Here is a 23,701-nt window from a genome sequence, read left to right on the forward strand (position 1 = left end):
CTGGTCACCCATTGGCCAATCGGAACAGTGGTACTGCTGCACATGCGTATTGGTTGTTCAACTTACAGTTGACATGGAAAGATACGACTTTGCCACAATTTAGCTTGATAACGTGCTGCTTAGCTACCTTCAATTTTGCAGATATGATTTCAGTTAAAAAGCCGCTTTAATCGTCAAAACATAGTCTGACATTTTTCCTTCCCGGACAGTACACCCAGGTAAGGCCTTTTTAAATACTTTGATAAGGTTAACGTTAGCAGGTCCAACCAGACAGCTAACGTTAACGTATCATGGGAAGTTGTTAGCTCGTTCCCACACAGCGCACCAGGGTTTGTTGAAAGGTGTCTGTGATGAAGGTTGCTCTGGTTTACATATCTCCCGGGTTCATCGGCGGACAGCCTTCGTTTCCTTTAGCGGTAGTCTGTTCAACTGCAGCCATATTACAATGTAATGCCAGCTAAGATATCAGGACGAGAGGTCAGACGTTAAAGTTCTGGTTAGCTTCCCTACTACTGTTTACTCTGGGAGTGTGCTAAATAAACCAACACTATGTCAACTTTAAAAGAGTAACTTGTACTAGGGTTTGATTTCTGCCAAACTGCTTTGTGACAGTACACTGGTGTGTTGCAAAATCCAGCCTTAAACAGACTTTTCTCTAGTAATTGTGAGCTGTAAAATCAAGGTGTTGATTCACATGTCAGAGGAGGAAATCAGAGCATCATCCTGAATAAATGAAGTCATCAGGTGACACTTTAATCCATTAACAATGACGGTTACGTCATCATCATTATCATAGTTGATAAAAACTGAGCTGTACAACATCACAGAAATTACACGTTACTTCAATTTTAGGATAACAATTGGCTTACTGTAATTTATAACACCTTGATAAGTTATGTTGGCTCACATATCACAGTGGTAATGGTCCTCCATGGTGAGAATGTCTCAGAAAGGAGAAGAAGTAGAGTGAGGGTTCCTGGCACAGTTAGGCCTGGGATGATTTGAAAATTTCATGTCACGATTATCCTGGCCAAAATAAGTGTGATTCATGATGTTATCCAGATCATCAAAATATGCTTAAAACCCTTAAAATGACAGTAAAACAATCTGGAATCACTTTACCTTACATTTGTTAAGAAACAGATATTTTTATTGCTTCACAGATAGTACGCACATCTTTTTTTATAGTGATCATCATTTTTGCAAAAGACAAACATAAATAAACAGGCTTCAACCATTTGTAATGGCATTATATCTGTCAATATGAAATATGCCTGCGTGTTTTTTTTTTAGATTGTTGCATATTCAGCCTGTTTTTGCAGAATCTCTTGAATTATTGTGGTTGGACCTTTGAAATCAGTTATTTCAGTCAAGATGGGCAACATATCAAACTCATGGCTGTACATGAACGCAGGCACAAATTAATTATTCAGTTGTACCTTGTGTGAAGTCTGTGCATGTTCTTGTTGGACCAGTTTTAGCAAGATTCAATTATTTGAATATTTCATCTCCTGATTAGAGAGAACTAGAGATGAATCTCCTTTTAACCTCAATTGTGTGAGAGCTGAATGTTTGTTGTGCTGAACAGAGCTGTGCTGGTGTTGGATATTGAAGGTCTGATGTTTTGTTGGTGCTGCTGCGTCTTGAGGATGATTTAATGCTGCATTATTAATTTAGGAAGAAAGCCTAGTAGGAGTCATACTTCAGAATGATTTTTCTTTAAGTTTGCTTTGGCATTACTGAGTTGAGATTTATTTATTCATGTTTTTTTTTGTTGTTGGTTTTTTTTTTTTTTTTTTTTTTTTTTTGCATGGGGTATAACGAGGGGCCTGCAAGGGATGTAATATTAGGGAACATTTGTCCGTTTGGGAGTTGTCATAGATTTAGTGATAGTAAAAGGTGCTCTGTGCAGATAGACCTCTGTGCTGTTCATTGAGGCTAAGGCCTTTAGGGGAAGTCAGATGAATGGATGACTAAGGATGTAGTTTCTTACTTTTTAATTTGTATGTACAAGCTTGGTCAACCCAAAATTACAACATTTGGTAAAGTCAAAATGAATCACATAGTTGATGAAACAACTGTAAGTGCCTGAGCTTCATATTGGTGCTGTCACTGAAGAAGTTTAGACTATCATGTGGATTCAGTTTGACCAAATTCTTAGTTATTGGGAACACTGTGGGAGCATAAATCTCTTCTATCACCACATACACGTGGTGGTTACCCAGGGAGTTTGACAAGATTAGTGCTGACACATTAAAAGGTAGTTACACAATCCAGGACTGGAATCCGTGTCATAGTAAGACCAGTACAAAATGTTCCAGTATGTCTGATGTAGTGCAGATAAAAATGATAGTGAACTAAACATAAATAAAGCCAAGGGATTGTTCCTCTGTTGATAAATTTGTATTGGTGTTAATACTAGTGAGGTGTTTTGTTTGCTACACAGATTTTTACCAGGCAGACATACTGTGAGAGATGTTGGAGACATGACTTTTGACCAACAACATCAAAGTGAAATCACTTCCGCCGTTCACAAAAGGATGTTGTTCTTCTTCTTTCATGTCTGGTTATGAGATTTTAGGGGGGAGGAAACCTGTGAACCACTGGCCTCACAGGGAAAGATTAAATACTTCTTTATGGTAAAACCTGCAACAAGGCTGGCTGAATTAGAGGGTGGTGTTTAACAGGGATTAGGCAGTCCTTTAGGTAATGGTGGTGTGTGAGACACATGGTTGTTTGGAGATTTAGGAGAGTTGTTTTGACTTGATTGAGTTTGGGAATAATGATTGGAGCAAACTGACGCAAAAATGTCAAATATCACAATATTTTTGACCATATTGGTATTTTGATAAATGATCATCAGTAATGTGGTTATAAGGACTAAGGGGATTTATTTTAAGTGTGTAAAGGCAAATAATGGAAGAGCAAGAACAGTCTGGCAAGTTCAGAAAATGACATCAATTTACTGTAATGCAACCTTTAAAACCTTAAAAAGACAACAGTTGTGATATTAGAATAGCCAAAATCTGAAATGGTCTCTAGTCTCATATCACAAAATTGATATAATATTGATATATTGTGCAGTCCTAATTTAAAATACTAGTTTAGGATCTTAGCTGGTTTGTTAATGATCATGTCTTTATGAGGTAAACACAGTAATACAGTGTTTAAAACCTCATCATGTTTTATTTTTAGTTTGTTTAGCTGTGTCCGCTGACTGCAGCCACATGAGGTCACATGACAAATAAGAGCGTCTTGAGAGATGCAGAAAACTGAAGCATCCTGCGGCAAAGTAACATGTAACTGCCATTCTGGAGGTCAGATCCAGCCCTCGGGCAATTTCCTAAGCCCCCCACGTGTTTAACATTTACTCTTAGATTTATTTAATGAATTATTTTTAGATTTTTTTATTTCTTTTTTGACTTTTGACTTTTCCACAGTATCTGCTTTTTTTCTGGAGTGATCATTAAACACTGCTCAAAAAATGAAAGGAACACTTAATTGTCACAGTAAAACACCAAGTCAGTTAAACTTCAGGGATATCAATCTGTCCATTCAGGAAGCTCAAGTGATTGTGAATCAGTTTCACCTGATTTGGTTCAAATGAAAGTGACAACAGGAGCAATGTAGAGGCAAAAGCAAGACAACTCCCAAAAAAGGAAATGGTTTTACATGTGGTGGCCACAGACAGTTGCTCTCTCCTTATCCTTCCTGACTGATTCTTCTCTAGTTTTTATGTTCTGCTAGTGTCCTTGTCACTACTGGTAGCACAAGGTGGTACCTGCAGCCCAATCAGGTTGCACAGGTAGTCCAGCTCCTCCAGAGTGGCACATCCATATGTCCATAAGGTTTGCTGTGTTTCCCAGCACAGTCTCAAGAGCATGCCGGAGATACCAGGAGACTGGTCGTTAGATAAGGAGAGCTGGACAGGGCTGTAGAAGGGCATCAACCCAGCAGCAGGATCGGTATCTGCTCCTTTGTGTGAGGAGGAACAGAAGGAGCACTGCGAGAGCCCTACAAAATGACCTCCAGCAGGCTACTGGTGCGCATGTTTCTGACCAAACTGTCAGAAACAGACTCCATGAGGGTGGCCAAAGAACACCAGAATTGGCAGGTCGGTCATTGGCACCCCATTCTCTTGAAAGATGCGAGCAGGTTCACACTGAGCACATGTAACAGGCGTGAAAGAGTCTGGAGACGCCGTGGTGAACGTTATGCTGCCTGTAACATCATCCAACAGACTACGCTGGTGCAGTGGGCCCTGGGTTCCTCCTGGTGAATGACAATGCCCGGCCTTATGTGGCCAGAGTGTGTAGGCCTGGATGACGAAGGCATTGATGTCATTGACTGGCCCTCTTGTTCCCCTGACCTAAATCCAAATGAGCACCTAATATAACCCCCTTGGCAGAGGTATTTGGAGCAAAAAGTGTCAAGTGTGTAAAAATTTAATAGAAGCAAGCTGCCTGTAGCTCCACAGCTTCTCACCACAAGAGTTTTAGCTTTGACAAATAACATTCTGTCTTACCTGAGACCAAAACATTTCTGTCTCTACCTAAAAAAAGGAGCACAGACAGTTTCAAGAGACGTGAACAACTGACAATTTTTGGTGAGGTAGAGTTATGTAGTTAAATTTATAGATGGAAAAATCACAGGAGAGAACAACAAACTACTTAATGTGTTAAAGGCCATTCATTTTCCAGGTCAGTAAACATTCTGTCTTGTGGGAAAAGGAGCAGGTTGATTCTTTTTTTAACATGATGATTTTGAGGTATTTGTGGTTGTAATACAAGAAACAGCTTACATTTTGCAGGTAACTGATATTATTGCTCAAATTCTAATGCTGTTACATATTCGTCACTACTGAGCAAAGTACCAAGGAAGCTTATCACGTTGATAGTGCCAGTCAGTGGGAGCACATGTTCAGTTGTTTGAACCAAAGGAAGTGGCACTCTGATGGAAACTTTGACTGTTGGGAAAGCTGCGCCGTCTGCTGCTTCAGCTTGTCTTATACCTCATATGATCCCGCAGTCATGTGCTCTCAGTGGAGCTACACTCTCTGTCTCATAGAACAAGGTGTTATAAAATACAGAGTTCTGCCTGGACTGAGGTTTTGTATTTCATCTTTTGGGTGGCAAGTTAATAAATACCACTTTAACTGTGAAGCTGAGTGTGAGAGGAAGGATGCATGCGGTGGAAGTGAAACTCCAGCGCCAGTGTTCAACCCAAGTTTCCCAGTAATGGTTCTCATTAACGCAGTGACCTTTCACATGCTGTTAATGTTGCTTAGTCATTTTTATGACTCATGATTTTTTTAATGCTTATTTTTATTAAAGGGTGGAAAGGAGAAGAAAATGTTGCACAGTCATGTCTCGTGTTCAAGTTGTTTGTTGTTGTTGTTAAAAGGCCTGAGGTTAAGTTCTTTGGCAGTCCAACAAAGGAACAAAAACCCAGTCTTTTTAGCTTGTTTTTATAGAGCGAAGAGTCTCTTACATGATAATTACTGTTTTACCCTCAACAGTTGTGTCTTTCATGCACCTTCAGGTTATGTAACTGTTGTTTTCTTATTCCAGGGAGGCTGATATTCACCCCTCAAGTTCCCAGGGATCCCTCAGCCTGCCCTGATGAAGGCCGAGCAAGACGGAGACCTCCTGGAAGGTAACTCCTTGTCAAAACAGAAACATGACCACCACATTACAGACACACCTGCCATGCGCTCCAACTTAAACACTCTGGGCATTTTGTTAAGGCTGCAATACACATATGCGAGTAACACTTCTCTTTGTATGCACGTAACCACAGCACCGTGATTTAAAGGGTAAGTTCAGTATTTGGCAGCCTGGACCCTGTTTTCCCACATTTTTGTGTCCTCGTGACCAATGGGGAGAACAATTTTTGAAACTAGCCCAGAAGTGAGAAGGAGGGCTGCAGCTGGCAGCAGTGAAACAAGCTTCAGTGTAACCACGTGGGACATTTTCACACCATCATTTTATGCCCACTAAAGTGCTTGTTTCTGTCACTGACAGACTCGGATTATCATTTTAAGTGTCTGTCCATCTCTGGAAGGGATCCCTCCAGAGATAGACCTTTCTGTTCAAGAGTAAGATTATTTTTGTTTAACTAGAAACAGCCCCAAAAACGCCATCCCCCAATCTCACCAGACTCCATTTAAATAAACAGTTATTTTATCACTGTAAAACACTCTTAATTCAAAGTCAAAAGAAACAAAACAAAACTCACAAGAGCTGTCTGAATTTGTTATTCCACTGTTCCAACAATCACCAACTCTGGTTTGTTTAAAATAAACCCTTAATTTACCCAGTTAGATGTGAAAATATGCTGGCTCCATACATGATAAAATTACAATTAATTTTAATGGAGTTTGGTGGATTTGGTGATGGCCACTTCTAGGCTGTTTCTGGTTCAACAAAAAAGATCTTAAGTCTTGAACAAAAACGTCTGTCTCTGTAGGGATCCTTTCCATAATGCTGCCAGTGCGTACGCAGTGTTTATAAATGAGACACCTGATTCTGGAATATGTGTGTGTGATTCACTAAAGGGTAAAGGGCATGTCACTCTGTGTTTTATTTGCACTAGAGGTTGCAAGATCAAGTGTGCACAAGGGTGGTGCGTTCTTACTTCTCTCTCTTAGCGGGTCATTTTAAGGAACATGATGTCAGAATGGCGTTGTGATATCTTATGACAAAGAGAAAAAAAAAGCGATGATAAAGGCTGAGTCATATAAAAGCAGAGTCCTTGTTAGGGTAGAGTGGACTTTGTGATCAGCAGTGAGTTGGAGATGAAGGGAGGAAAGAATGAAAAAGCCAAACTCAGTGAGTAGTGCATATTGTGTACTAGTACAATTTGTCAGAAATATATATAAATTAAATAGTGTCAGAATAGTTTTTGTGTGAGATTTTAATTTGTTTATATTGACTGGTCTTTTGTACATTTTTGTGTTTTCATAAAACATGTTAATGGAGTCATTGGGTTTCAGATTTGAATAATGTGGCCTTAATTTCAGATCTTTACTGACCAAGTAAATACATGTAACTTTAAGTCTTAAACTAAATCACTTATGTAGCAGTTTTGAAATCTTGAATTAGATTTAGCTTGTAAGCAGTGAGGTTTTCACAATGGTCGCTTCTGGTCATTAAACTGGCACAAATGGCTTAATCTTTAAGTGTATAAGCTCCTGTTCTGCAGATAAGTCTTAGATACATTGTTTTTAACATTTTCCACTGTAAAAAATGATTAAATCTGTGTGTGTGCTCTGTGACATTATCAAGAAAGCTGGAAATGTCTGGTTGGTTAAGCCTGTTTAGCTAGATCCCACATTCACTTTGTTTTTAGGTAAATTTGAACATTGCTGTAAAATTTGAATTTAGCTTGAAAGAACATTTTTGTGTTGCATACAAAGTGGAGTTTGGTGATGAGTGTGTTGAAAAGCATTAAGTGGCGTAAATGTTGTTGCAAAATTATCAGTCTTGTCGCACAGCAGATCTCTAGAAATGAGTTTCATTTTTTTTTTGCATCAGGCCACTGTGTAAGGTAGTTAGGATCGGCCCCAGTGCACGCTATTATGACAGGCCCTAGTGTGCCTTAGTTACTAGTTATGCACACGCACACACACACACACACACACAGAGTTTTAGGTGTGTATATATATTTTACCAAGTGCGTCTTGGGTGAATAAACAGACACTTTATTATATTGGACAACATCAACGAACATATTACCCTGCAATTATCATTACATATCTGTATATGACAAAAACTACAAAAGAAAATAGGATTAGGAAATTACTAGTTTAACTAAATAGTTTTTTAAGTTAATTTATATTTTTTATAGTTTATGAAAATAAACATGTAATTTTGTTATAGATTGATACTATTTTCCAAGAACAGAAAACCATTATGGAGATGGGTTTGCCCTGTTGGGGGCAGATGTAGAAAATGGCACCATTTTTGATTTAACATGAGTTCTTCTTTGAGCACCATCTTATTTCCATGTGGCAATCGGGCCCCTCCACCCCACAGGCCCCAGTGCAACCACATTGCCCGCACTGTCTATATTTACGCCTCTGCATCAGGCAACTTCAGATCCTCTCCGTTTTCTCTGTCAATACTTTTGCAGGTGCCATGATATACAATAAGATCAGTCATATCATCGGCCAGCTGAAGTATGAAATGATCATATTTGGACAAGAGGGTGGAGCTGTGGAGGAGTGGGGAGTGGATCAGACTAGGAGTCCTAGGTGACACCTCACAGACAGTCTGTCACTCAAAGCGTCCATGCCCTTTATCATGTGTCACTTCAAGCCTTCATAAAATGGGGGGGTCTGTGGGGATTGACTTGCACTTGGAGCCACCTTCAAGTGACCATTAAAGCTATAGTTGGTAATGTTGAAGAGCTAGCAAGATTTGAAAGCGGCACCTCCTCTAAGCTCCGCCCCCTCCTCCCCCTCCCATCAGTGCTCCGTCCAAAGCCACGGCCCCACACAAGCTTGAACGTGCATCCTGCAGTCAGCAGGGCAGAGGAGAGCCGAGTAAAATAACAAATCCCCCGAAGCAAACAAATAATTACCTGTCTAACAGAAAGACAGCAACCTCTGCATCACTTTTCAGGCCCTTCAGCTCCCTCAGTTGGCTCCACCGTTCAAAAGCTGCACCGATGTTGATGCCTGGTTTGTCCTCTCGCTTTATCCAAAGCCTTTTTCGTCACAGCCTTTTCTGCCTCTGACTTTCCTTTCTCAGCCTGTTTAGCGGGGCGAGCCGTTACAAATAACGCTGGAAGTGGTACTTTTGGCTGCATTTTCTCTGCCATTGTTCAGTAAACTCCTGCTAACTCTGTATTTCTGCTGAGGAGCGTGCTGAATATTTCCGGCAACGGTGACACGTGATGAGTGCACGCAGGGAGGAGGGAGGGAGGGAGGGAGGGACGGAGGGGGGCTCGGGCAGGACGAGACATGAAGGCATGTGATTGGTTCTTTCCATTCGCACCGAATGGCAGGGATTGGTCAGAGTTTTTACAGGCCTGCAGCTGCCACAGAGGTCGGATTTTTTGCATTCCTTTTTCTGAACACATTATGTATTGACTACTCTCAGGATGGAAGGACCATTTCACCCAGTATAACAAGAAGTGTTTCTGAACAGGATTACCACCTATAGCTTTAATGGAAATTGCAGTTTTTGGCTCCTCTGCGTTGGCTTTATTTTTAAACCCAGAAGATTGCTGGCCAGTTGGTGAAAGGTTATCATAACAAATCAGAATAATGTTCAGAACTACAAAAATGAGCTTCAGGTAATTTAAAACAACAGATTTTCTGTAATGGGACCTGAGTTGCTGAGATACAGAAAGTGTGGAAGCAATGACTGATGGGGAGACGTATAAATGTTCCAGTGGATAACTTTTTGTCTTTGTCTATGTCAGTCTTACTCCTCTGTCATCACTAATTTTTCCTCTCCGTGGTTTTGTTAGAGGACTCCCCTCAGGAGAATGGAGTCCAGACAAACCAGTACAGCTCCATCTCTCCTCCTGCCTCACCAGTGGCCCAGGACGAACCCTTCTCTACATACTTTGAAGAGAAGGTGCCCATTCCTGAGAATGTCAACCAGGTAAAGTCTCACAGCTGCTGTTTCATGTAAAATAAGCAGCAAAACTGATACTTGATAATTTTTTTTTCCATATCTAATCATGTACTGAACATATTACCTGCATTTATCAAATTGAAAGATATAATGCTTTATCCTTGCTGGAGTCTGTTAGAATTTGTTATATTTTGGGAACCAGAAACATTTTATTATTTTTGAATTGAAACAATTTAATATTAATTAAATTACAGCATAAGTAATAATGACAACATTTTGCTGTCCCTCTATTCAGGTGTTCAGTTTCCGTAAACTCTGGGCCTTCACTGGACCCGGGTTTCTGATGAGTATTGCTTACCTAGATCCAGGGAACATCGAGTCAGACCTGCAGTCTGGAGCTAAAGCTGGCTTTAAGGTGATTTTTTAAAAGCATGGCAGTGTAGACATCCAAACAAAATGTGGCTGTTCTGCCAGTTTACTTTGCTGGGTTAGGGGTGTGGATTTAGGAAAAAATGCCACCCATGATACAGTTTCATCTTGAGTATATGAGGAAGTGATGTCACAGGCGTTTGTTGCTTTCTTCACACAGATACTTATGTTCCCTCTTTTTTCCTAAAGTGTCGTTATTTATATTTTTACTCCTGGTCATGTTTTGTCTCTCTTGCTCAATGAAGCATGTTCTCTTTTTTGGTAGTGACACGTAATGAGCTGCATTAGTAGACTTCTCTAAGCAGAGGCATTTACTGCGTCATTGGTGCAAGGGCTTATGGTTATTTCCACCATAATTATTTTCATTGCATTATGAAAAAGAAATACCAGTTTTGAATGTTAACATGAGCAAGAATTTACACAGGCAGCTTTTGTTTTATTTTGCCTAAGTAAAATTCCCATTTATTAAGTAGTACATGGTAGGATAGTAGTACAATAGCAGGAAATACTGATTTACTCTTTCTGTCTCAGCTCCTATGGGTGCTCCTTGGAGCAACTATCATTGGGCTACTGTTGCAGAGGTTAGCTGCACGCCTCGGGGTCGTCACTGGGATGCACTTGGCTGAAGTCTGCAACCGCCAATATCCCACAGTGAGCATTCCCTTCTCTTATTATGCATTTTAACTTCCCTTTTCTTGTTCTACTTTAATGCATGGGACTGTATTTTTAACATAAGAGTGCACCATTTTTATTTCATGTATTTCTGCCACTCTCCAATTATATGTTTATTTATTTATTTTTTTTCAGGTTCCTCGGGTCATCCTTTGGCTGATGGTGGAGCTGGCGATCATTGGCTCAGACATGCAGGAGGTCATCGGCTGTGCCATAGCTCTCAACCTTCTCTCTGTGGGCAGGTAACTTCTTGTTAGTGAAAAGTGACCGCAGACATTTTTACTGGTTTACAAAGACAGTATTTCTGTAGTGGTGAGGAGTTACAGTAGTTCTTCTCTGTCTCATCCAGGATTCCACTGTGGGCAGGAGTCCTCATCACCATCACAGACACATTTGTGTTCCTCTTTCTAGATAAATATGGTATGGTTATGCCATCACTCACTTATTAGTCAGTGTCTAAAAATGCTGCACAGCCCATTTGATACAGTATTTTTGTGTAGGTCTGAGGAAACTTGAAGCTTTCTTTGGTTTTCTCATCACCGTAATGGCTCTGAGCTTTGGTTATGAGGTAATAGTCCCCTTTAATTTTCAGTATAATCCAAGTGTTTGCTGACAGCTGAAAAGACATTCATGGCACCTTGACATGTTTGACTCTCTTTGCCTGTCTGTAGTATGTGCTGGTAAAACCAGACCAAGGGGAGGTGCTGAAGGGGATGTTCATACCTTACTGTGCAGACTGTGGGCCTGTGCAACTGGAGCAGGCAGTGGGAATAGTAGGCGCTGTCATCATGCCCCACAATATCTATCTACACTCAGCGCTGGTCAAGGTCAGAAGCATTTTGTTTTTTTTGTATACCATAAGCTCAGCAGTATAATTTCTATGTTAAATCCATTTTAAAGCAGATCTTGACTGTTTGATCAACATTTATTGGTATTGTGTTTATTTCCTTATGTTTTAGTCTCGGGATATTGATCGCAAAAACAAGAAGGAAGTAAGGGAAGCCAACAAGTACTACTTCATCGAGTCAACCATCGCTCTCTTCGTCTCCTTCCTCATCAACGTGTTTGTCGTAGCAGTCTTCGCTCAGGCCTTCTACAATAAAACCAACATGGAAGTGGTAAGTACACAGTGTTAAGAATCAATCCCTCTTTAATGCATACTGCTGAAACATGTGTTGTTCATATTGTAACACAGTGGACTAACTGTCTTCTGGTTAGTTTTGCTGACACAAAATGTCCAGAGCTTAAAGTTGTGCCTTATCGTGTGTTTGTGTCCCTGGTTTCAGAGTCAAGAGTGCAATGCAACTGGCAGCCCTCACACAGATCTCTTCCCTCTCAACAATGGCACACTGGAGGTGGACATCTACAAAGGGGTGCGTTTGGTCATCACTATTATAACAACAAATCACAGTTGTATTGACATCAGAGGACAGATCACCAGATCACTTCCTTTCAGCACAAAACTGAACATTTATTTTAGTACAACAGTTAAAATTCCAAACTATTTTTACAATTGTATTATGTTGTATGGGAAAGAGACACAGCACATGTACCTGATGACTGTTTCATGGCAGACATTTGAGCTGTGTCCCAATAATTGTATATGTAATATACTAATGTCTATATTGTTGTTTTTGTGGTTATTATACAATAAATCAACTTGCTTAACCATTTTATACGAACATCTCTACATTATTAAATAACCATCTCTGTGTGTTTTAAGAGATAGATATATGGATGACAGATAATTTATTTTTCTGTGGGTTATGTCTGTTTGTTCAGGGAGTGGTCCTGGGTTGTTTCTTTGGCCCTGCAGCCCTCTACATCTGGGCGATAGGGATCCTGGCAGCTGGGCAGAGTTCCACCATGACAGGCACTTACTCTGGGCAGTTCGTCATGGAGGTAAGAGTGCCTGTTGGTCATAAAAAAAAAACAAAATAAAACAAAGAAAACTGTGTGTGCTCATGTTTTTGCTTTTGTGTTTGTGAAGGGTTTCCTGAACCTACGGTGGTCACGTTTTGCCCGGGTGCTGCTGACCCGCTCCATTGCCATCACGCCTACGCTGCTGGTGGCCATTTTTCAGGACGTTCAGCATCTGACAGGGATGAACGACTTCCTCAACGTGCTTCAAAGCATGCAGGTCAGGACGAATCATTTAGAGAGGCCTTCACAATTCATTCTGTCAAAAAAAACCTTAAACATTAAACCACTCATACACAATTACCCAATGTTTTATACATATTCTTCTTTTAGTGTTCATATTGTGTAGTCCATAATACTGTACAAATATTCACTGTGACTTCTTTTTCTGTTCAACAGCTTCCATTTGCTTTGATCCCAATTCTGACCTTCACCAGTCTGACGTCCATAATGAACGACTTCGCAAATGGAATGTAAGTGCAATGTATACTTTCTTTTAATCATTAATTCCTGACTGAACTCTCAAAATGTGTTTTAAGATCAAGATTTAAGTCAAGTCATCTTAAAACTGAGGAAGTGAAAAGTGTGATCTTATTGTTGACAGCCAGGTGGTGAATTTGTTTGTCCTCAGTTATTCATTGACGAATCAAATGCAACTTGTTAGTGTGAGGTCATCTGAGTAACTCTATTCCAGACAAGTTTAGTTCTAACTACAATGTTTACCGAACATTCCACTTTTACGACATAAAAACTGATAATTTAGTTTGATGCTGTTTATGAAATTCTATGTTTGTTTTTAGACAGGCCCAGACTGAGTTACGCAAACTAGGAATTTTCTCAGTAGTGTAACTGTTAGAGGAAGATATTTCCAGTAAACTGTTTATTTGAGAAAAAACTTTATTTTCTCAATGGTCTTCATAAACTGCCTGTTTTTTTTAGGGTGTGGAAAATTTCCGGAGGCATCGTCATCCTGGTGGTTTGTGCAATCAACATGTACTTTGTGGTGGTTTATGTGACGGCGCTGAACAGCGTGCTGCTCTACATTATCGCTGCTCTGCTCTCCATAGCCTATCTGTGCTTTGTAGGCTACCTGGTGAGTCTGATTCCTGCAGAGTTACACTCACCTTCTTTGACATTTTGTAACCTCTTTTTTAATGCAGGCAATGATTCTGAGACAAAGTACAGTGTGAAAGATTTTTTGTAGAATACCACCTGCTGAAGTACTTTTAAATACCAGAGTTTTCAAACTTATTTGTTGGAGTGTTTTTTTTTTTAATGAATTCATGTCAAAATTCATACATGAATTTGTAACTGTGAGGACAAACACAAAACTGAGGTGCAGACAGGTGTGAGCACCAACAAAAGCAATTCAAGTCAATCATAATTGAAGGTCATGCTTAAAAGAATACTTCACCCTCCAAATGACCAAATTTTGTATCAATTACTGGCCCGTGTTACGTTGAATTTCTGTTTTTCTCACATGCCTCCACAGTGAACGAAGAATCCAAAAACAGAAAATTCTTGATGAATTGAAGTCATAGGGGTCCACATTTAACAACAGCAAAACTATATCAAAACATCCATTAATAGAATCTCACACAATACATTCAGTATAATCCAGGTCTCATTTATCCGGTCATATGCTCAGTACTTTCCAAACAGACAGCCCTTTCCAACAGGGAAGATGACGGAAAGTGAAACTTACTTATGCTCTCCTTAAAGCCTGACTCCAATGACAAGAACAGTAATTTTACCTTGCTGAACATGGGAGCTGCTGGCTTCAGTCAGTTTGTTTGTTTGTGTTATTGTGTGATTTTGGTGAATCAAAACTAACCTTTTAAAACGCCAAAGTCACACAATAACATGAACAAACAAACTGATATAGGCAGTGGTAGACCAGCAGCTCCCGAGTTCAGCTACGTCAAATTACTGCTCTTGTCAATGGAGTCTGGTTTTGAAAAGAGCATATGTAAGTTTTACCTAGTCCAGTTCCCCTTTGGAAAGGGCTGTGTGTTTGGGAAGTACTGAGCATACGACTGGATAAATGAGACTTGGACTATACTGCATGAGTTTGTGTGAGAGTTTGTAAACCAAAACAGTTTTTGGATTTTTCGCTCACTGTGAATGCATGCAAATAAAACAAAGTTTTCTTTCAATGTAACACGGGGCACGTAGTTGATATACAAATGATCATCTGGGGCATGAATTATTTTTTTAACAAGAACAGTCATCCAAGGTTAAAGGTTGTTGTTGCTGTTTTTATTAATTGTAATTTTGGTCAGTTCCCTGTACTCATGTCCATTGAATATTATTTGTTTGCATGATGATGTTGTAATTTAAAAAAATTTAATTTTGAAAATAGGCTTTGGTCAGTTTGTTGTTTTTAGTGAAAAAACATTTCATGCACAAGCGTGCACAAGCCTGGTTGTGTCTTGACTTTTCTCTCCTCTGTTGTCTGCAGGCATGGCACTGTTTGGTTGCCTTGGGGGTTTCCTGCCTGGACTTTGGCAGCAGGGTAAGCAATCGACCTGCTGTGTTGATAGAGGAGCCGTCTGAGTACGACTCCTAGAGCCGAACAGGACAGTAACCACCAGCATTTCCTCTTTCCTCTTGAAGACACTGAGCCCTGTACACAACCAAGACTTTTCTAGATCATGTAGAATCTCGAAGGCACACTTCCTGCTACTGTCACATGTTAATTTTGTGTAGGGCTGGGTATCAGAATTTGGTGCTATTTGGGTACCCACTGGGCCAAAATTAAAGTACACCAGCACAGAAAATTCAAGGCCAGTGTTTGATGCTTGAGAAGACTATAAATATACATTGTTTGGCAAATCAATAATTGTTACAATTCTCAAAGGCAACAACTATAGTCACCTCTGCTTGTAAAGCAATATAATGTGACATGAGTGGTTTATATAACATGTAACTAACAATTATCTATCTTTAAACAAGATTTTCCATATTATTTTTTTTATTAATGTTATCTAGACTTTAAAAAGATAGCAGCTCAGCTTGTATTATTGCTTTGTGGAAAATCATTCCCAGCAGTCTCTGTGTTTCCAAAAGAATAACAAAAATTAGGTTTTGCACAGAAGCTCAAGAGATTTTAGATTTAAGACCACACGTTTGTTTGCGCAAACTTGATGTTTTCCTGCCTCTGTGAGAAGCAGAAGATCACAGAGGAGACATGCAACATAGCTGCAATAAAATCCAGTTTTATCAGGACTAAAGGTGGAGTCAGGGATTCTAATCCAACGCACTTTTTGTCAAACTCAGTGAGTAGCTCCTCACGGTCTGCTGGCTGTCTGGTCTGTGTGTGTGTCCAAGCTGCAGCCTCCGGAGCTGAAAAATGAAGCCATGCCCACTTGAGGTGGTTCCAGAAGCCAGTAAATCCCTATAGACCCTCATGTTAAAATGCCCCACCTCACAGCAGGAATAAACATGTTTACAGCCTGGTGTGAAAAGCAGTTTTGGTCTCTGTAGCTAATTTCAACACTCATGACAACTATATGGGGGATGGATATATGTATAACTCACCTGTTTACATTTTATCAAGGCTTAAATTTACTCATAAATAAGGGCATTGCTGCTTTGAATGCCAAACTTGAGGCTCCAAAATCAGAGTCCACATATTGGCAACCTTATTATTTTATACAGCCAATGGTTCATACGCAGCCCTGGCTCTGTAAATGGGAAACAAACAAAGTGGCTGGGACCAAGCCACACAACACTATTCTAGCCAAACAAGCGTTCATGCTCATGCACAGGACGGGGGAAAGGCCATGGATGTATGAGGAGAAAGGCAGTTGAAGCCAGAGGGACAGTTCAGTCTGGCTCATGATGCGAGGGGTGTATTTGTTTGGGTGTTAAGTTCAAATATCAACAACCTTCCTCCAGAGTCACTGACTCCACCTTTAAATAACCTAAAAATGACCACAGTTAAAATGATTATTGTCAAACCTGCAGTATTTTTTTTTTTTTAAAAGTTTCATCACAGAAATGCAACATAACATACACACTGTAGGAAATATCCCGTGGTTGCAGTACAACAATAATGGCTGTTGAGGTTAGACTGTTAAAATGTTCACAAAAACTAAACCAATATCAGCATCGCTGGTTAAGCTGTTTCCATAAAGTAAGGACTGACCTAACAGTCTACCCAGAGTAGAAATCATTTTCATCTTTTTGCCAGATTCTTTCCCATGTTACCAAAGACATACTAATGCTAGCTGTGACATGCACACTGCTCTCCGTAAGCCCTCTGACACTGATAACCTCTCTGTGTCCTGGAGAAAGGTGGTGACACTCATTCTGTTATGATTTCTACTCCGTCTACCTCAACATACTCCATCATCTCACTTTGGTGTACCGTCTCTGTAGCAGTTTGATTCACTGGATTTTTGCATCTAACAATTTATTATCAGTTCATATTTTTTAAGAGATTATAATTGTTACATAATTCAGAGGAAAGTCTGTACCAAAAATCACCAAATGATATCCAGCCCTAATTGTGTGAAAAACGTTTTGGTACATGGTATTGATGTTTCTAACGTGTCTAACACTAAAGTGGCAAGTTTCAGTATCATGCATTTTTTTTAAGAAAATACATGATACTCAGTTGTCTCTTTGTTCCGCACAAACTCACAATGGACATCTGGTCAATAAGTCTGTGAATGAGGGATTTTTTATTTGCTTTTGTTTTTTTGTTATTAATATGAGCCTTGGATCACGAAACTGGCTTGAATGGAGGACTGTTAGAGAGTTTACCTGTTCATTTACAAATTGTTGTGGTGCTGCCTGAAGAACGCTTTTGTGTTAATGTGATCAAGACCCAACTGGTTCATGAAATTAATTCCAGATTTTTTAACTGAAAATAGTAGTTGACAGTCAAAGGTGCTGTATGTAAGTCTAGATTGTTGAGTCTCTTTCCATGTCGTCAAATACCAATGCTTTGGGTTGGTAGACAAACCAAACTGCCAACCCACAGTGCTGGTATTTGACCACCTGGGGATTGACCCAGAGTTACATACAGCACCTTTCACAGACTCTATTCAACAAGCATCATATGGCTGCAGCCTCGCCCTCTTTCAGTGCCTAAAGAATCAGGCTGCCAGTGACTCCGCTCCATCAACATACTAGAGTGAGCTTGCTTTTCTGCAGCGAAGCCAGCACAAAACTCTACTCCACATTTTTATTAGTATTGTTTTCCTGTGGGTCAAAGCTTCATAGAACTGTGTTGTAATTTAGATGTCATATTACAATGCATGTGGTTATAATTTCTGAAAGAAAACTTTGTGACTTATTTATACTGCTATGCGAAGAAGGAAAGGAATTTCTTCTGCGGTAGCTTAAATATAATGTCGCAGTCATAATTGTCGTATTTTTCATGACAAAGCTGTGTTTAAAGGACGACTGGAAACAAAAGTATAAAAAGTTAAAACAAGCACAGAGGAAGTCGTGATTACTAACACAGCCCCAAATCACAAGTTTGTCTCTGAGGGTTTTACAGTCTGCAATCTATTTTTAGATCCTCGAGAGCAGTCATTTCGTGAAACTACCACAGCTCAGAATAAACACAGTCAAGTAAGATTCCTTCAAAGGAAGTAAAAATGTTTTGCTAATTTTGGGGCACTGCATCTGTTAATTAAGCTACAGTGTGTCCAGCACTCTGCACTGATTCATTTCTTAATTTCCTAATGGGAATGAAAAGGTTTTTGTTCTTGTTTGGCTTCAGAAATGTTTGTTCTCCCTTTTCAACATTGTTAGTTTATTTTTAAGTGTATGTCTGTTTCTTTTTAATAAGAAAAAAACTACTATTGAAATTAACTTTTGATTTTGAACACAACTCTGGTGGGCTGCAGATCCAGACCAGACAAAGCCTGCTTTACTACAATGATCGACATGTTTAATAAACCAATGCAGAAAGAATTAAGACTTGTTTAGGAAAACTAATCATTCAAATTTTAGTATGAGCCAAGTACCATCATTCCCACTCTTAGACCCCTTAGATTATATCTGAGACTAAAGTCAACACACAATCTGCCTTCACCCAGCTTTGTATCAGTCCGTTTAAACACAAGTTGAGCAACAGCAGCAGTTTGATGCGGACAGCAGCATTCCTGTTGGTCCAATCCAAGTATCCGAGTAAGATATACGTACAATTTAACCAATATTTTAGAAATGAACTAGCATACAGTTCATACAGTGATCACAATAAAAATCTCAGGTTCTTTCAGAAGTTACTGTGTTAATGTTCACGTTACTGTGGTGGGTCAGGCACAGTAGCAGCAGCTCTCCGGTTCAGAGTTCTCAAAAGCTTTCATAAAGTTTCTCAAGGGTTTCAGGCAAATGTGACTTCATACAATGTCATATAAATACCTCACTGGCATAAATAAAAAACATGACAAACACACATCTGAACTGTTACAGAAAAAGATTGAAGCTATACACTCATTTCTGCTCTTTGAGACTGAACAAGTGTTTGTCCTTACTACTGGAGAAAGCGTGTTCAAAATAAATGACATGTAATGAATATACGGACATTTGTTGGCATTTTCTGTCTCAGTATCTACAGAAGGACACATGCTTTATGTTTTAACTGCAAGTCTATTAAAAAAACTGTCTGAATTGTATCATATTAATTAATTATATTGATTACATTATATTAAGAGCCAATCAAACCTCATCTGTTTCCTCAACCTCATCTGCTTTGTTGTAGCTTTGTGACAAGATGTTAATGTAGTAAATTGCCTTACTGTACAGCCTGCTAATTACACAGTAATAATATTAACTATGTGTTGGACTCATGGTTTAAAATTAAAACTGTGTATATTTATCTTTCCCAGATTAAAGGGTCAAAGGGAAAAATTGATTTCATTTTTTTCTCCTTATAGCCAGGGTTGATAGAACATCATGGTAGGCAATAGAAATGCTTTTTTGCAGGACTGTCCAGGATTAAATGAGGAAAGTTGAGTTTGGAAGGTATCACTTTGACCCAAGGTGAGCACCCTTAATTAATCTGTAAACAATCAAATTCAAATTCTGAACTGATTGTACCCTATTTACTGCTGATCAAAATGCAGCATTGGTCATGATTCTTTTCTTTGTATGGTTAAATATTATGTATTTCATTCTGTATAAGTCCTACAAATACAGTAAACAACTGACACTTGTCCCAGTGTGTGTCTGCAGTCTCTAGGTTTATATTCCCTTCAAAAAAGCCACATGTAGAGTAATATAAAATGAGCTGCAGCGACACAGATGCCTTTACAGGTTATAATAAACACAGTGTTTAGCTAGCATGTAAGCAAGTAGAGTTGGGTCAAAGTATTTTCTCAGCTATTAGCTGAAAGTTTACTTCTTCAGTTTTCTATGGAAACTCAAAAATCTGTTGTGAACAATACAAATCATGACAAAGTCATATGAAAAACGTTAATCTTTTATAACTCAGGTTGCCGTGATTCATGTGATGAGTTCACCATTAGTACACAACACTCGCTGATAAAACCATCTCCTCTCTCTCTCTTTCAGATGCAGCTGTCGCGGCACACAGACATTTACTTACTGACGGACATGGACACTGATAATGTGGATGAGAGATAGGACACATTGTGAACGGACGATGAACTGATGACCCGACAGAGGCATGGGACCACAGAAGCTCGGCCAGTATGTGTTCATCTTCACCTCCCTGTGCCTTTTTAAAGTGTCCTTACAGCACAGTGTGGTACACCCACAGATGTCTGATCTAATGATGGATTTTTTTTTCCCATCGCAAATGTCTCAGTGACTTAAGCTAAAAAATATTTATGCAAATAAATAATGGTTAAATATGTCTGAAAGATTTAGTTTCCTTGAGTGTGACACAGTAAATAACATCAAGTTTCAGACAAAACAATCACACCCTAAGGTCCAATATGTCATGTTTTGCCAACCAGATGCTACCATTAGGAAATTTAGTTTTCCATTCAGAAATCACACAGTAAATGACGCACTATTCCACATCACTAGGATGCCAGAGTCTTGAGTTCAGAGACACAGTTGCCAGTGTTTTCAGTCGTTGCTGCACTAAAGATGCTGTGGGCCTCCAATATGGCCACCATGCTGTATATTTAATTTAGCCTCTTCATAGTTTAACTGACATGACATTAAAAAAATGTGATTTTGCCGCTGTCACACATCCTCGTAGAGTGAGAACAGGAAAAAGTCTGATGTGAATGCTGGATAATTTATTCATAAAAAGGAAAAACCAAAGCTATGGCATGATGTTCACATGTAAGCTAAACTCTTACATGATTTAAAATATTCGTCCAGATGTTAATATTAAATAAATACATTGTTATAATTAATATATTGAATATGAACATGACATTTGAGAAGTATATAAGGCATGTCTGTGTGATTAGTCACACTTTTCCCTGTGTTATGACAGTTTTATGTCATTTTATGCACAGTTATGCATTTATTTAAGTTTCTGAGATTAACCCCTCTCAGAGATAAAAGTCTGTACAGCCTTTGTATCTCCAAGTCTTTTGAGGACCGTTCATAAATTATTCTGCTGATTGTAATTTTTTTTTTCGTTAAAAAATATTCAATTGTTTCTTTTTTTTTGTTATTTTGCTTCAGATATATACAAACAAAACACAATAAAATCAACAATACAACATGAAACGAAACGAGACAGAAAGCAGAACCTAGTGGTGACCTTTCTTCCCCATCCCATACTCATGGATCTCCATATGATATTTACAGGAAATAAAGAGTGCAAATTAATAAATTATAGGTACCGTGTGTAGGATTTAAAATTCTTTTTCAATGGTCCTTGGTGGTTGTATCTAAAAAGACACGTGGCAGTCCATTTAAGCCACATGATGTGTTCAGCACATGCACACATTCCCATTTAATTCATTTAGGAATTTAAGGTCATAAATTTGGAGTAGAAGTTTAATATGAGTGATTAGAATTGAATGCAGTACTTGGAGTCTGATCTGCTGAAATCTGTCCCCAGGCATCTCATTTATCAGTTCTTGTACATAAGAATATAATAATTTGGTATCTTCTATTATTTCTATTTAATTTTCTCATAAGTTCTCCTTAATGTCACTGTCAGTTAAAATTAGCTTGTTCATTTATGTGTAGTTTATATTTTTTATAAATGTTACTTTAAGCGGATGGTTAGTTTGGTATATATGTTATTATTTTGTTCAGCTTCAGCTTTTTGGGAGTTATAAGCAGCAGCAAGCCTTTTTTTAAGCCAAAATTGTGCACTGGTGTGATGTGTGCAAAAGTGCATTATATTACATAAACATGGGGCATTTAATATCTTAAAGGAAAATGAAAGGAAAAGTTAGAAATTGGCACTGTGGTGTCCTCGTGTCCTCCTCAGGGGTGCTCGTGTCATGACATAAGATCGTTTTGGTTCCTGTGCTCCAGTGTAACAGGAGTTTCATGGTAGTTTGTCATTGTAGAAAACATGAACACGTTTGATTGTATCAAATTTGGGAGACAAGTGTTAGGTTAGCAACAGAATGATAATATGACAAATGCCTATAACTGTGACAAGCAGATACTTCTTGTGAAACTCAGAATTTTTATTTTTTTTACAGAAAATAAAAAGAGTGCAGAGATGATACAAGAGAAGACAGAAAATGATAGGAAATAATAACTCCAAACAACAATAGAATCTGTAATGCAAAACATTTTACAGTTATGATTGTGCACTGCTGGTTTGACCTGATAAATGAACCATAACCTTTCCTCGACCAAATACTGAGCTGCACTGTGTGTTATATTACAACTGTGCAGACGACCACAGTGCCTCCTGCATTCACCACTGTGCCTCATTTCTAAGATTTCTAGCACACTATTCAGTCAAAAACAATTACAAATCAATTCAAGAAGCTCACATTGTTGTAGGTGGAACACAAGTTTGTAAGAATATAAGTTGTATGGTTGAAGTATAGTGAGGCTGACAGTGATATTTTAAAAGTCTAATATATTTTCAGAAGTGTTTTCTTTTAGCCATTGTGTTCTGAATTTGCCATCACCCTTTCTGAAAGACTGATATCTTTCTTAGGAAATGTATATGCATATTTTTTTCATTTCTAGATGCTTATATGACTTGTTATTCCAAGTCTGAAATGATGTCATGCCAAATACAAACCAACTTTTTGTGTGAAAGACCTTTTTAGTAATATGCAAAAAAAAAAAAAAAAAAAAAAACATCCTTAAAAAATGAAGCACTTGATTACAAATGAAATGGGCCAAGGTGTAATTGAAAGCTTTAAAATATTGTTAAATGTTGGAGGACCACTGATGGGATCACAGCATAAAGTTAATGCTTAGCAGTTTGGAGGACTCAACATTCACTGGACATATCTCACTGCAGGACATATGCATTTGGTCAAAGAATGTAAGTCAGGCGTACATCTCCAGATGACCCTCTGGCTGTGTGAAAAACCAACTTCTAATTAAATCTATCAAAACATGATAATGCCCTCAGTCATACCATATTTTTTAATTGGCATTATTTGTTGCAATGTAATTTAAGTGTCTGAATATGGGAACACCTGTTGGGATTGTCAGAGACCATTTTCTGCTTCCATGACCAGACAGGAAATTGGTACTGTACTGTAAATTACATTAAATGTGCTATTTCTGATTGGGTTCAGTTTCACAGTATGATACAGTATTAAGACCCTACAAAAAAGGGGGGTTTCTAAATATGTTTTTGTCATCACATCTGTTTTAAATGATCTGCCAGCTCTTGTTATATGTTTAAATATTTTTTCTTGTTGAATAAAATGTACCTTTGAATATTGTGCCTTACAAAATCTTTGTTTCTGTATCTGTATTATATCTTCTTTAGTGGAAAAGAAAGGACAGGAAGTCATTCCTGGAGTGTATCTCGGGTCTTATTCATAAAAATCTTATGGGGGGAAAAAACTGTAGAATTAATCACAGTCAGCTGCTCCGTATTCCCACTGAATGAATCTTCATGTTGCTGTTTATTTATTTGTAGAAATTAGTTTAGATAGCATACTGTTAATTGTCAAAATATGACCATCCAGTTCACTGTAGAGGTTGTTATT

General features: G+C 38.6%; 1 protein-coding gene across 4 annotated transcripts; it reads left to right on the forward strand.

The window, feature by feature from the left end:
* Positions 1-52: 52 nt before the first annotated feature.
* Positions 53-23,426, forward strand: LOC117256755 (natural resistance-associated macrophage protein 2-like). Of its 4 annotated transcripts, XR_004501662.2 has the most exons (18): positions 53-218; positions 5,571-5,655; positions 9,478-9,614; positions 9,883-10,002; positions 10,548-10,667; positions 10,824-10,930; positions 11,038-11,108; positions 11,189-11,256; positions 11,360-11,515; positions 11,648-11,806; positions 11,975-12,061; positions 12,471-12,590; positions 12,679-12,828; positions 13,008-13,081; positions 13,548-13,701; positions 15,070-15,123; positions 20,142-20,279; positions 22,217-23,426. XR_004501662.2 is itself a non-coding variant. In XM_033626373.2 (17 exons), the coding sequence occupies exons 2-17, from the start codon at positions 5,622-5,624 to the stop codon at positions 20,211-20,213; spliced, it is 1,683 nt and encodes a 560-aa protein (XP_033482264.1). In that variant the 5' UTR covers positions 53-218; positions 5,571-5,621; the 3' UTR covers positions 20,214-23,426. The 4 variants fall into 4 exon arrangements, 3 of the variants coding, with proteins under 3 accessions (XP_033482264.1, XP_033482265.1, XP_078021611.1); XM_033626373.2 differs by having other exon boundaries at positions 20,142-23,426; XM_033626374.2 differs by lacking the exons at positions 53-218; positions 5,571-5,655 and adding an exon at positions 6,677-6,830 and having other exon boundaries at positions 20,142-23,426.
* Positions 23,427-23,701: the final 275 nt, after the last annotated feature.

The sequence above is a fragment of the Epinephelus lanceolatus genome, chromosome 1 (genome assembly GCF_041903045.1).
Source record: "Epinephelus lanceolatus isolate andai-2023 chromosome 1, ASM4190304v1, whole genome shotgun sequence".
Classification (NCBI taxonomy): Eukaryota; Metazoa; Chordata; class Actinopteri; order Perciformes; family Serranidae; genus Epinephelus; species Epinephelus lanceolatus.

Bases quoted from the DNA above. Each gene is read 5' to 3' on its own strand.
- LOC117256755 (XM_033626373.2), top strand. From the start codon at position 5,622: ATGAAGGCCGAGCAAGACGGAGACCTCCTGGAAG. The intron at 11,109-11,188 runs GTATGGTTATGC...ATTTTTGTGTAG, and splicing joins CCTCTTTCTAGATAAATATG to GTCTGAGGAAACTTGAAGCT. The intron at 11,516-11,647 runs GTCAGAAGCATT...CTTATGTTTTAG, and splicing joins TACACTCAGCGCTGGTCAAG to TCTCGGGATATTGATCGCAA.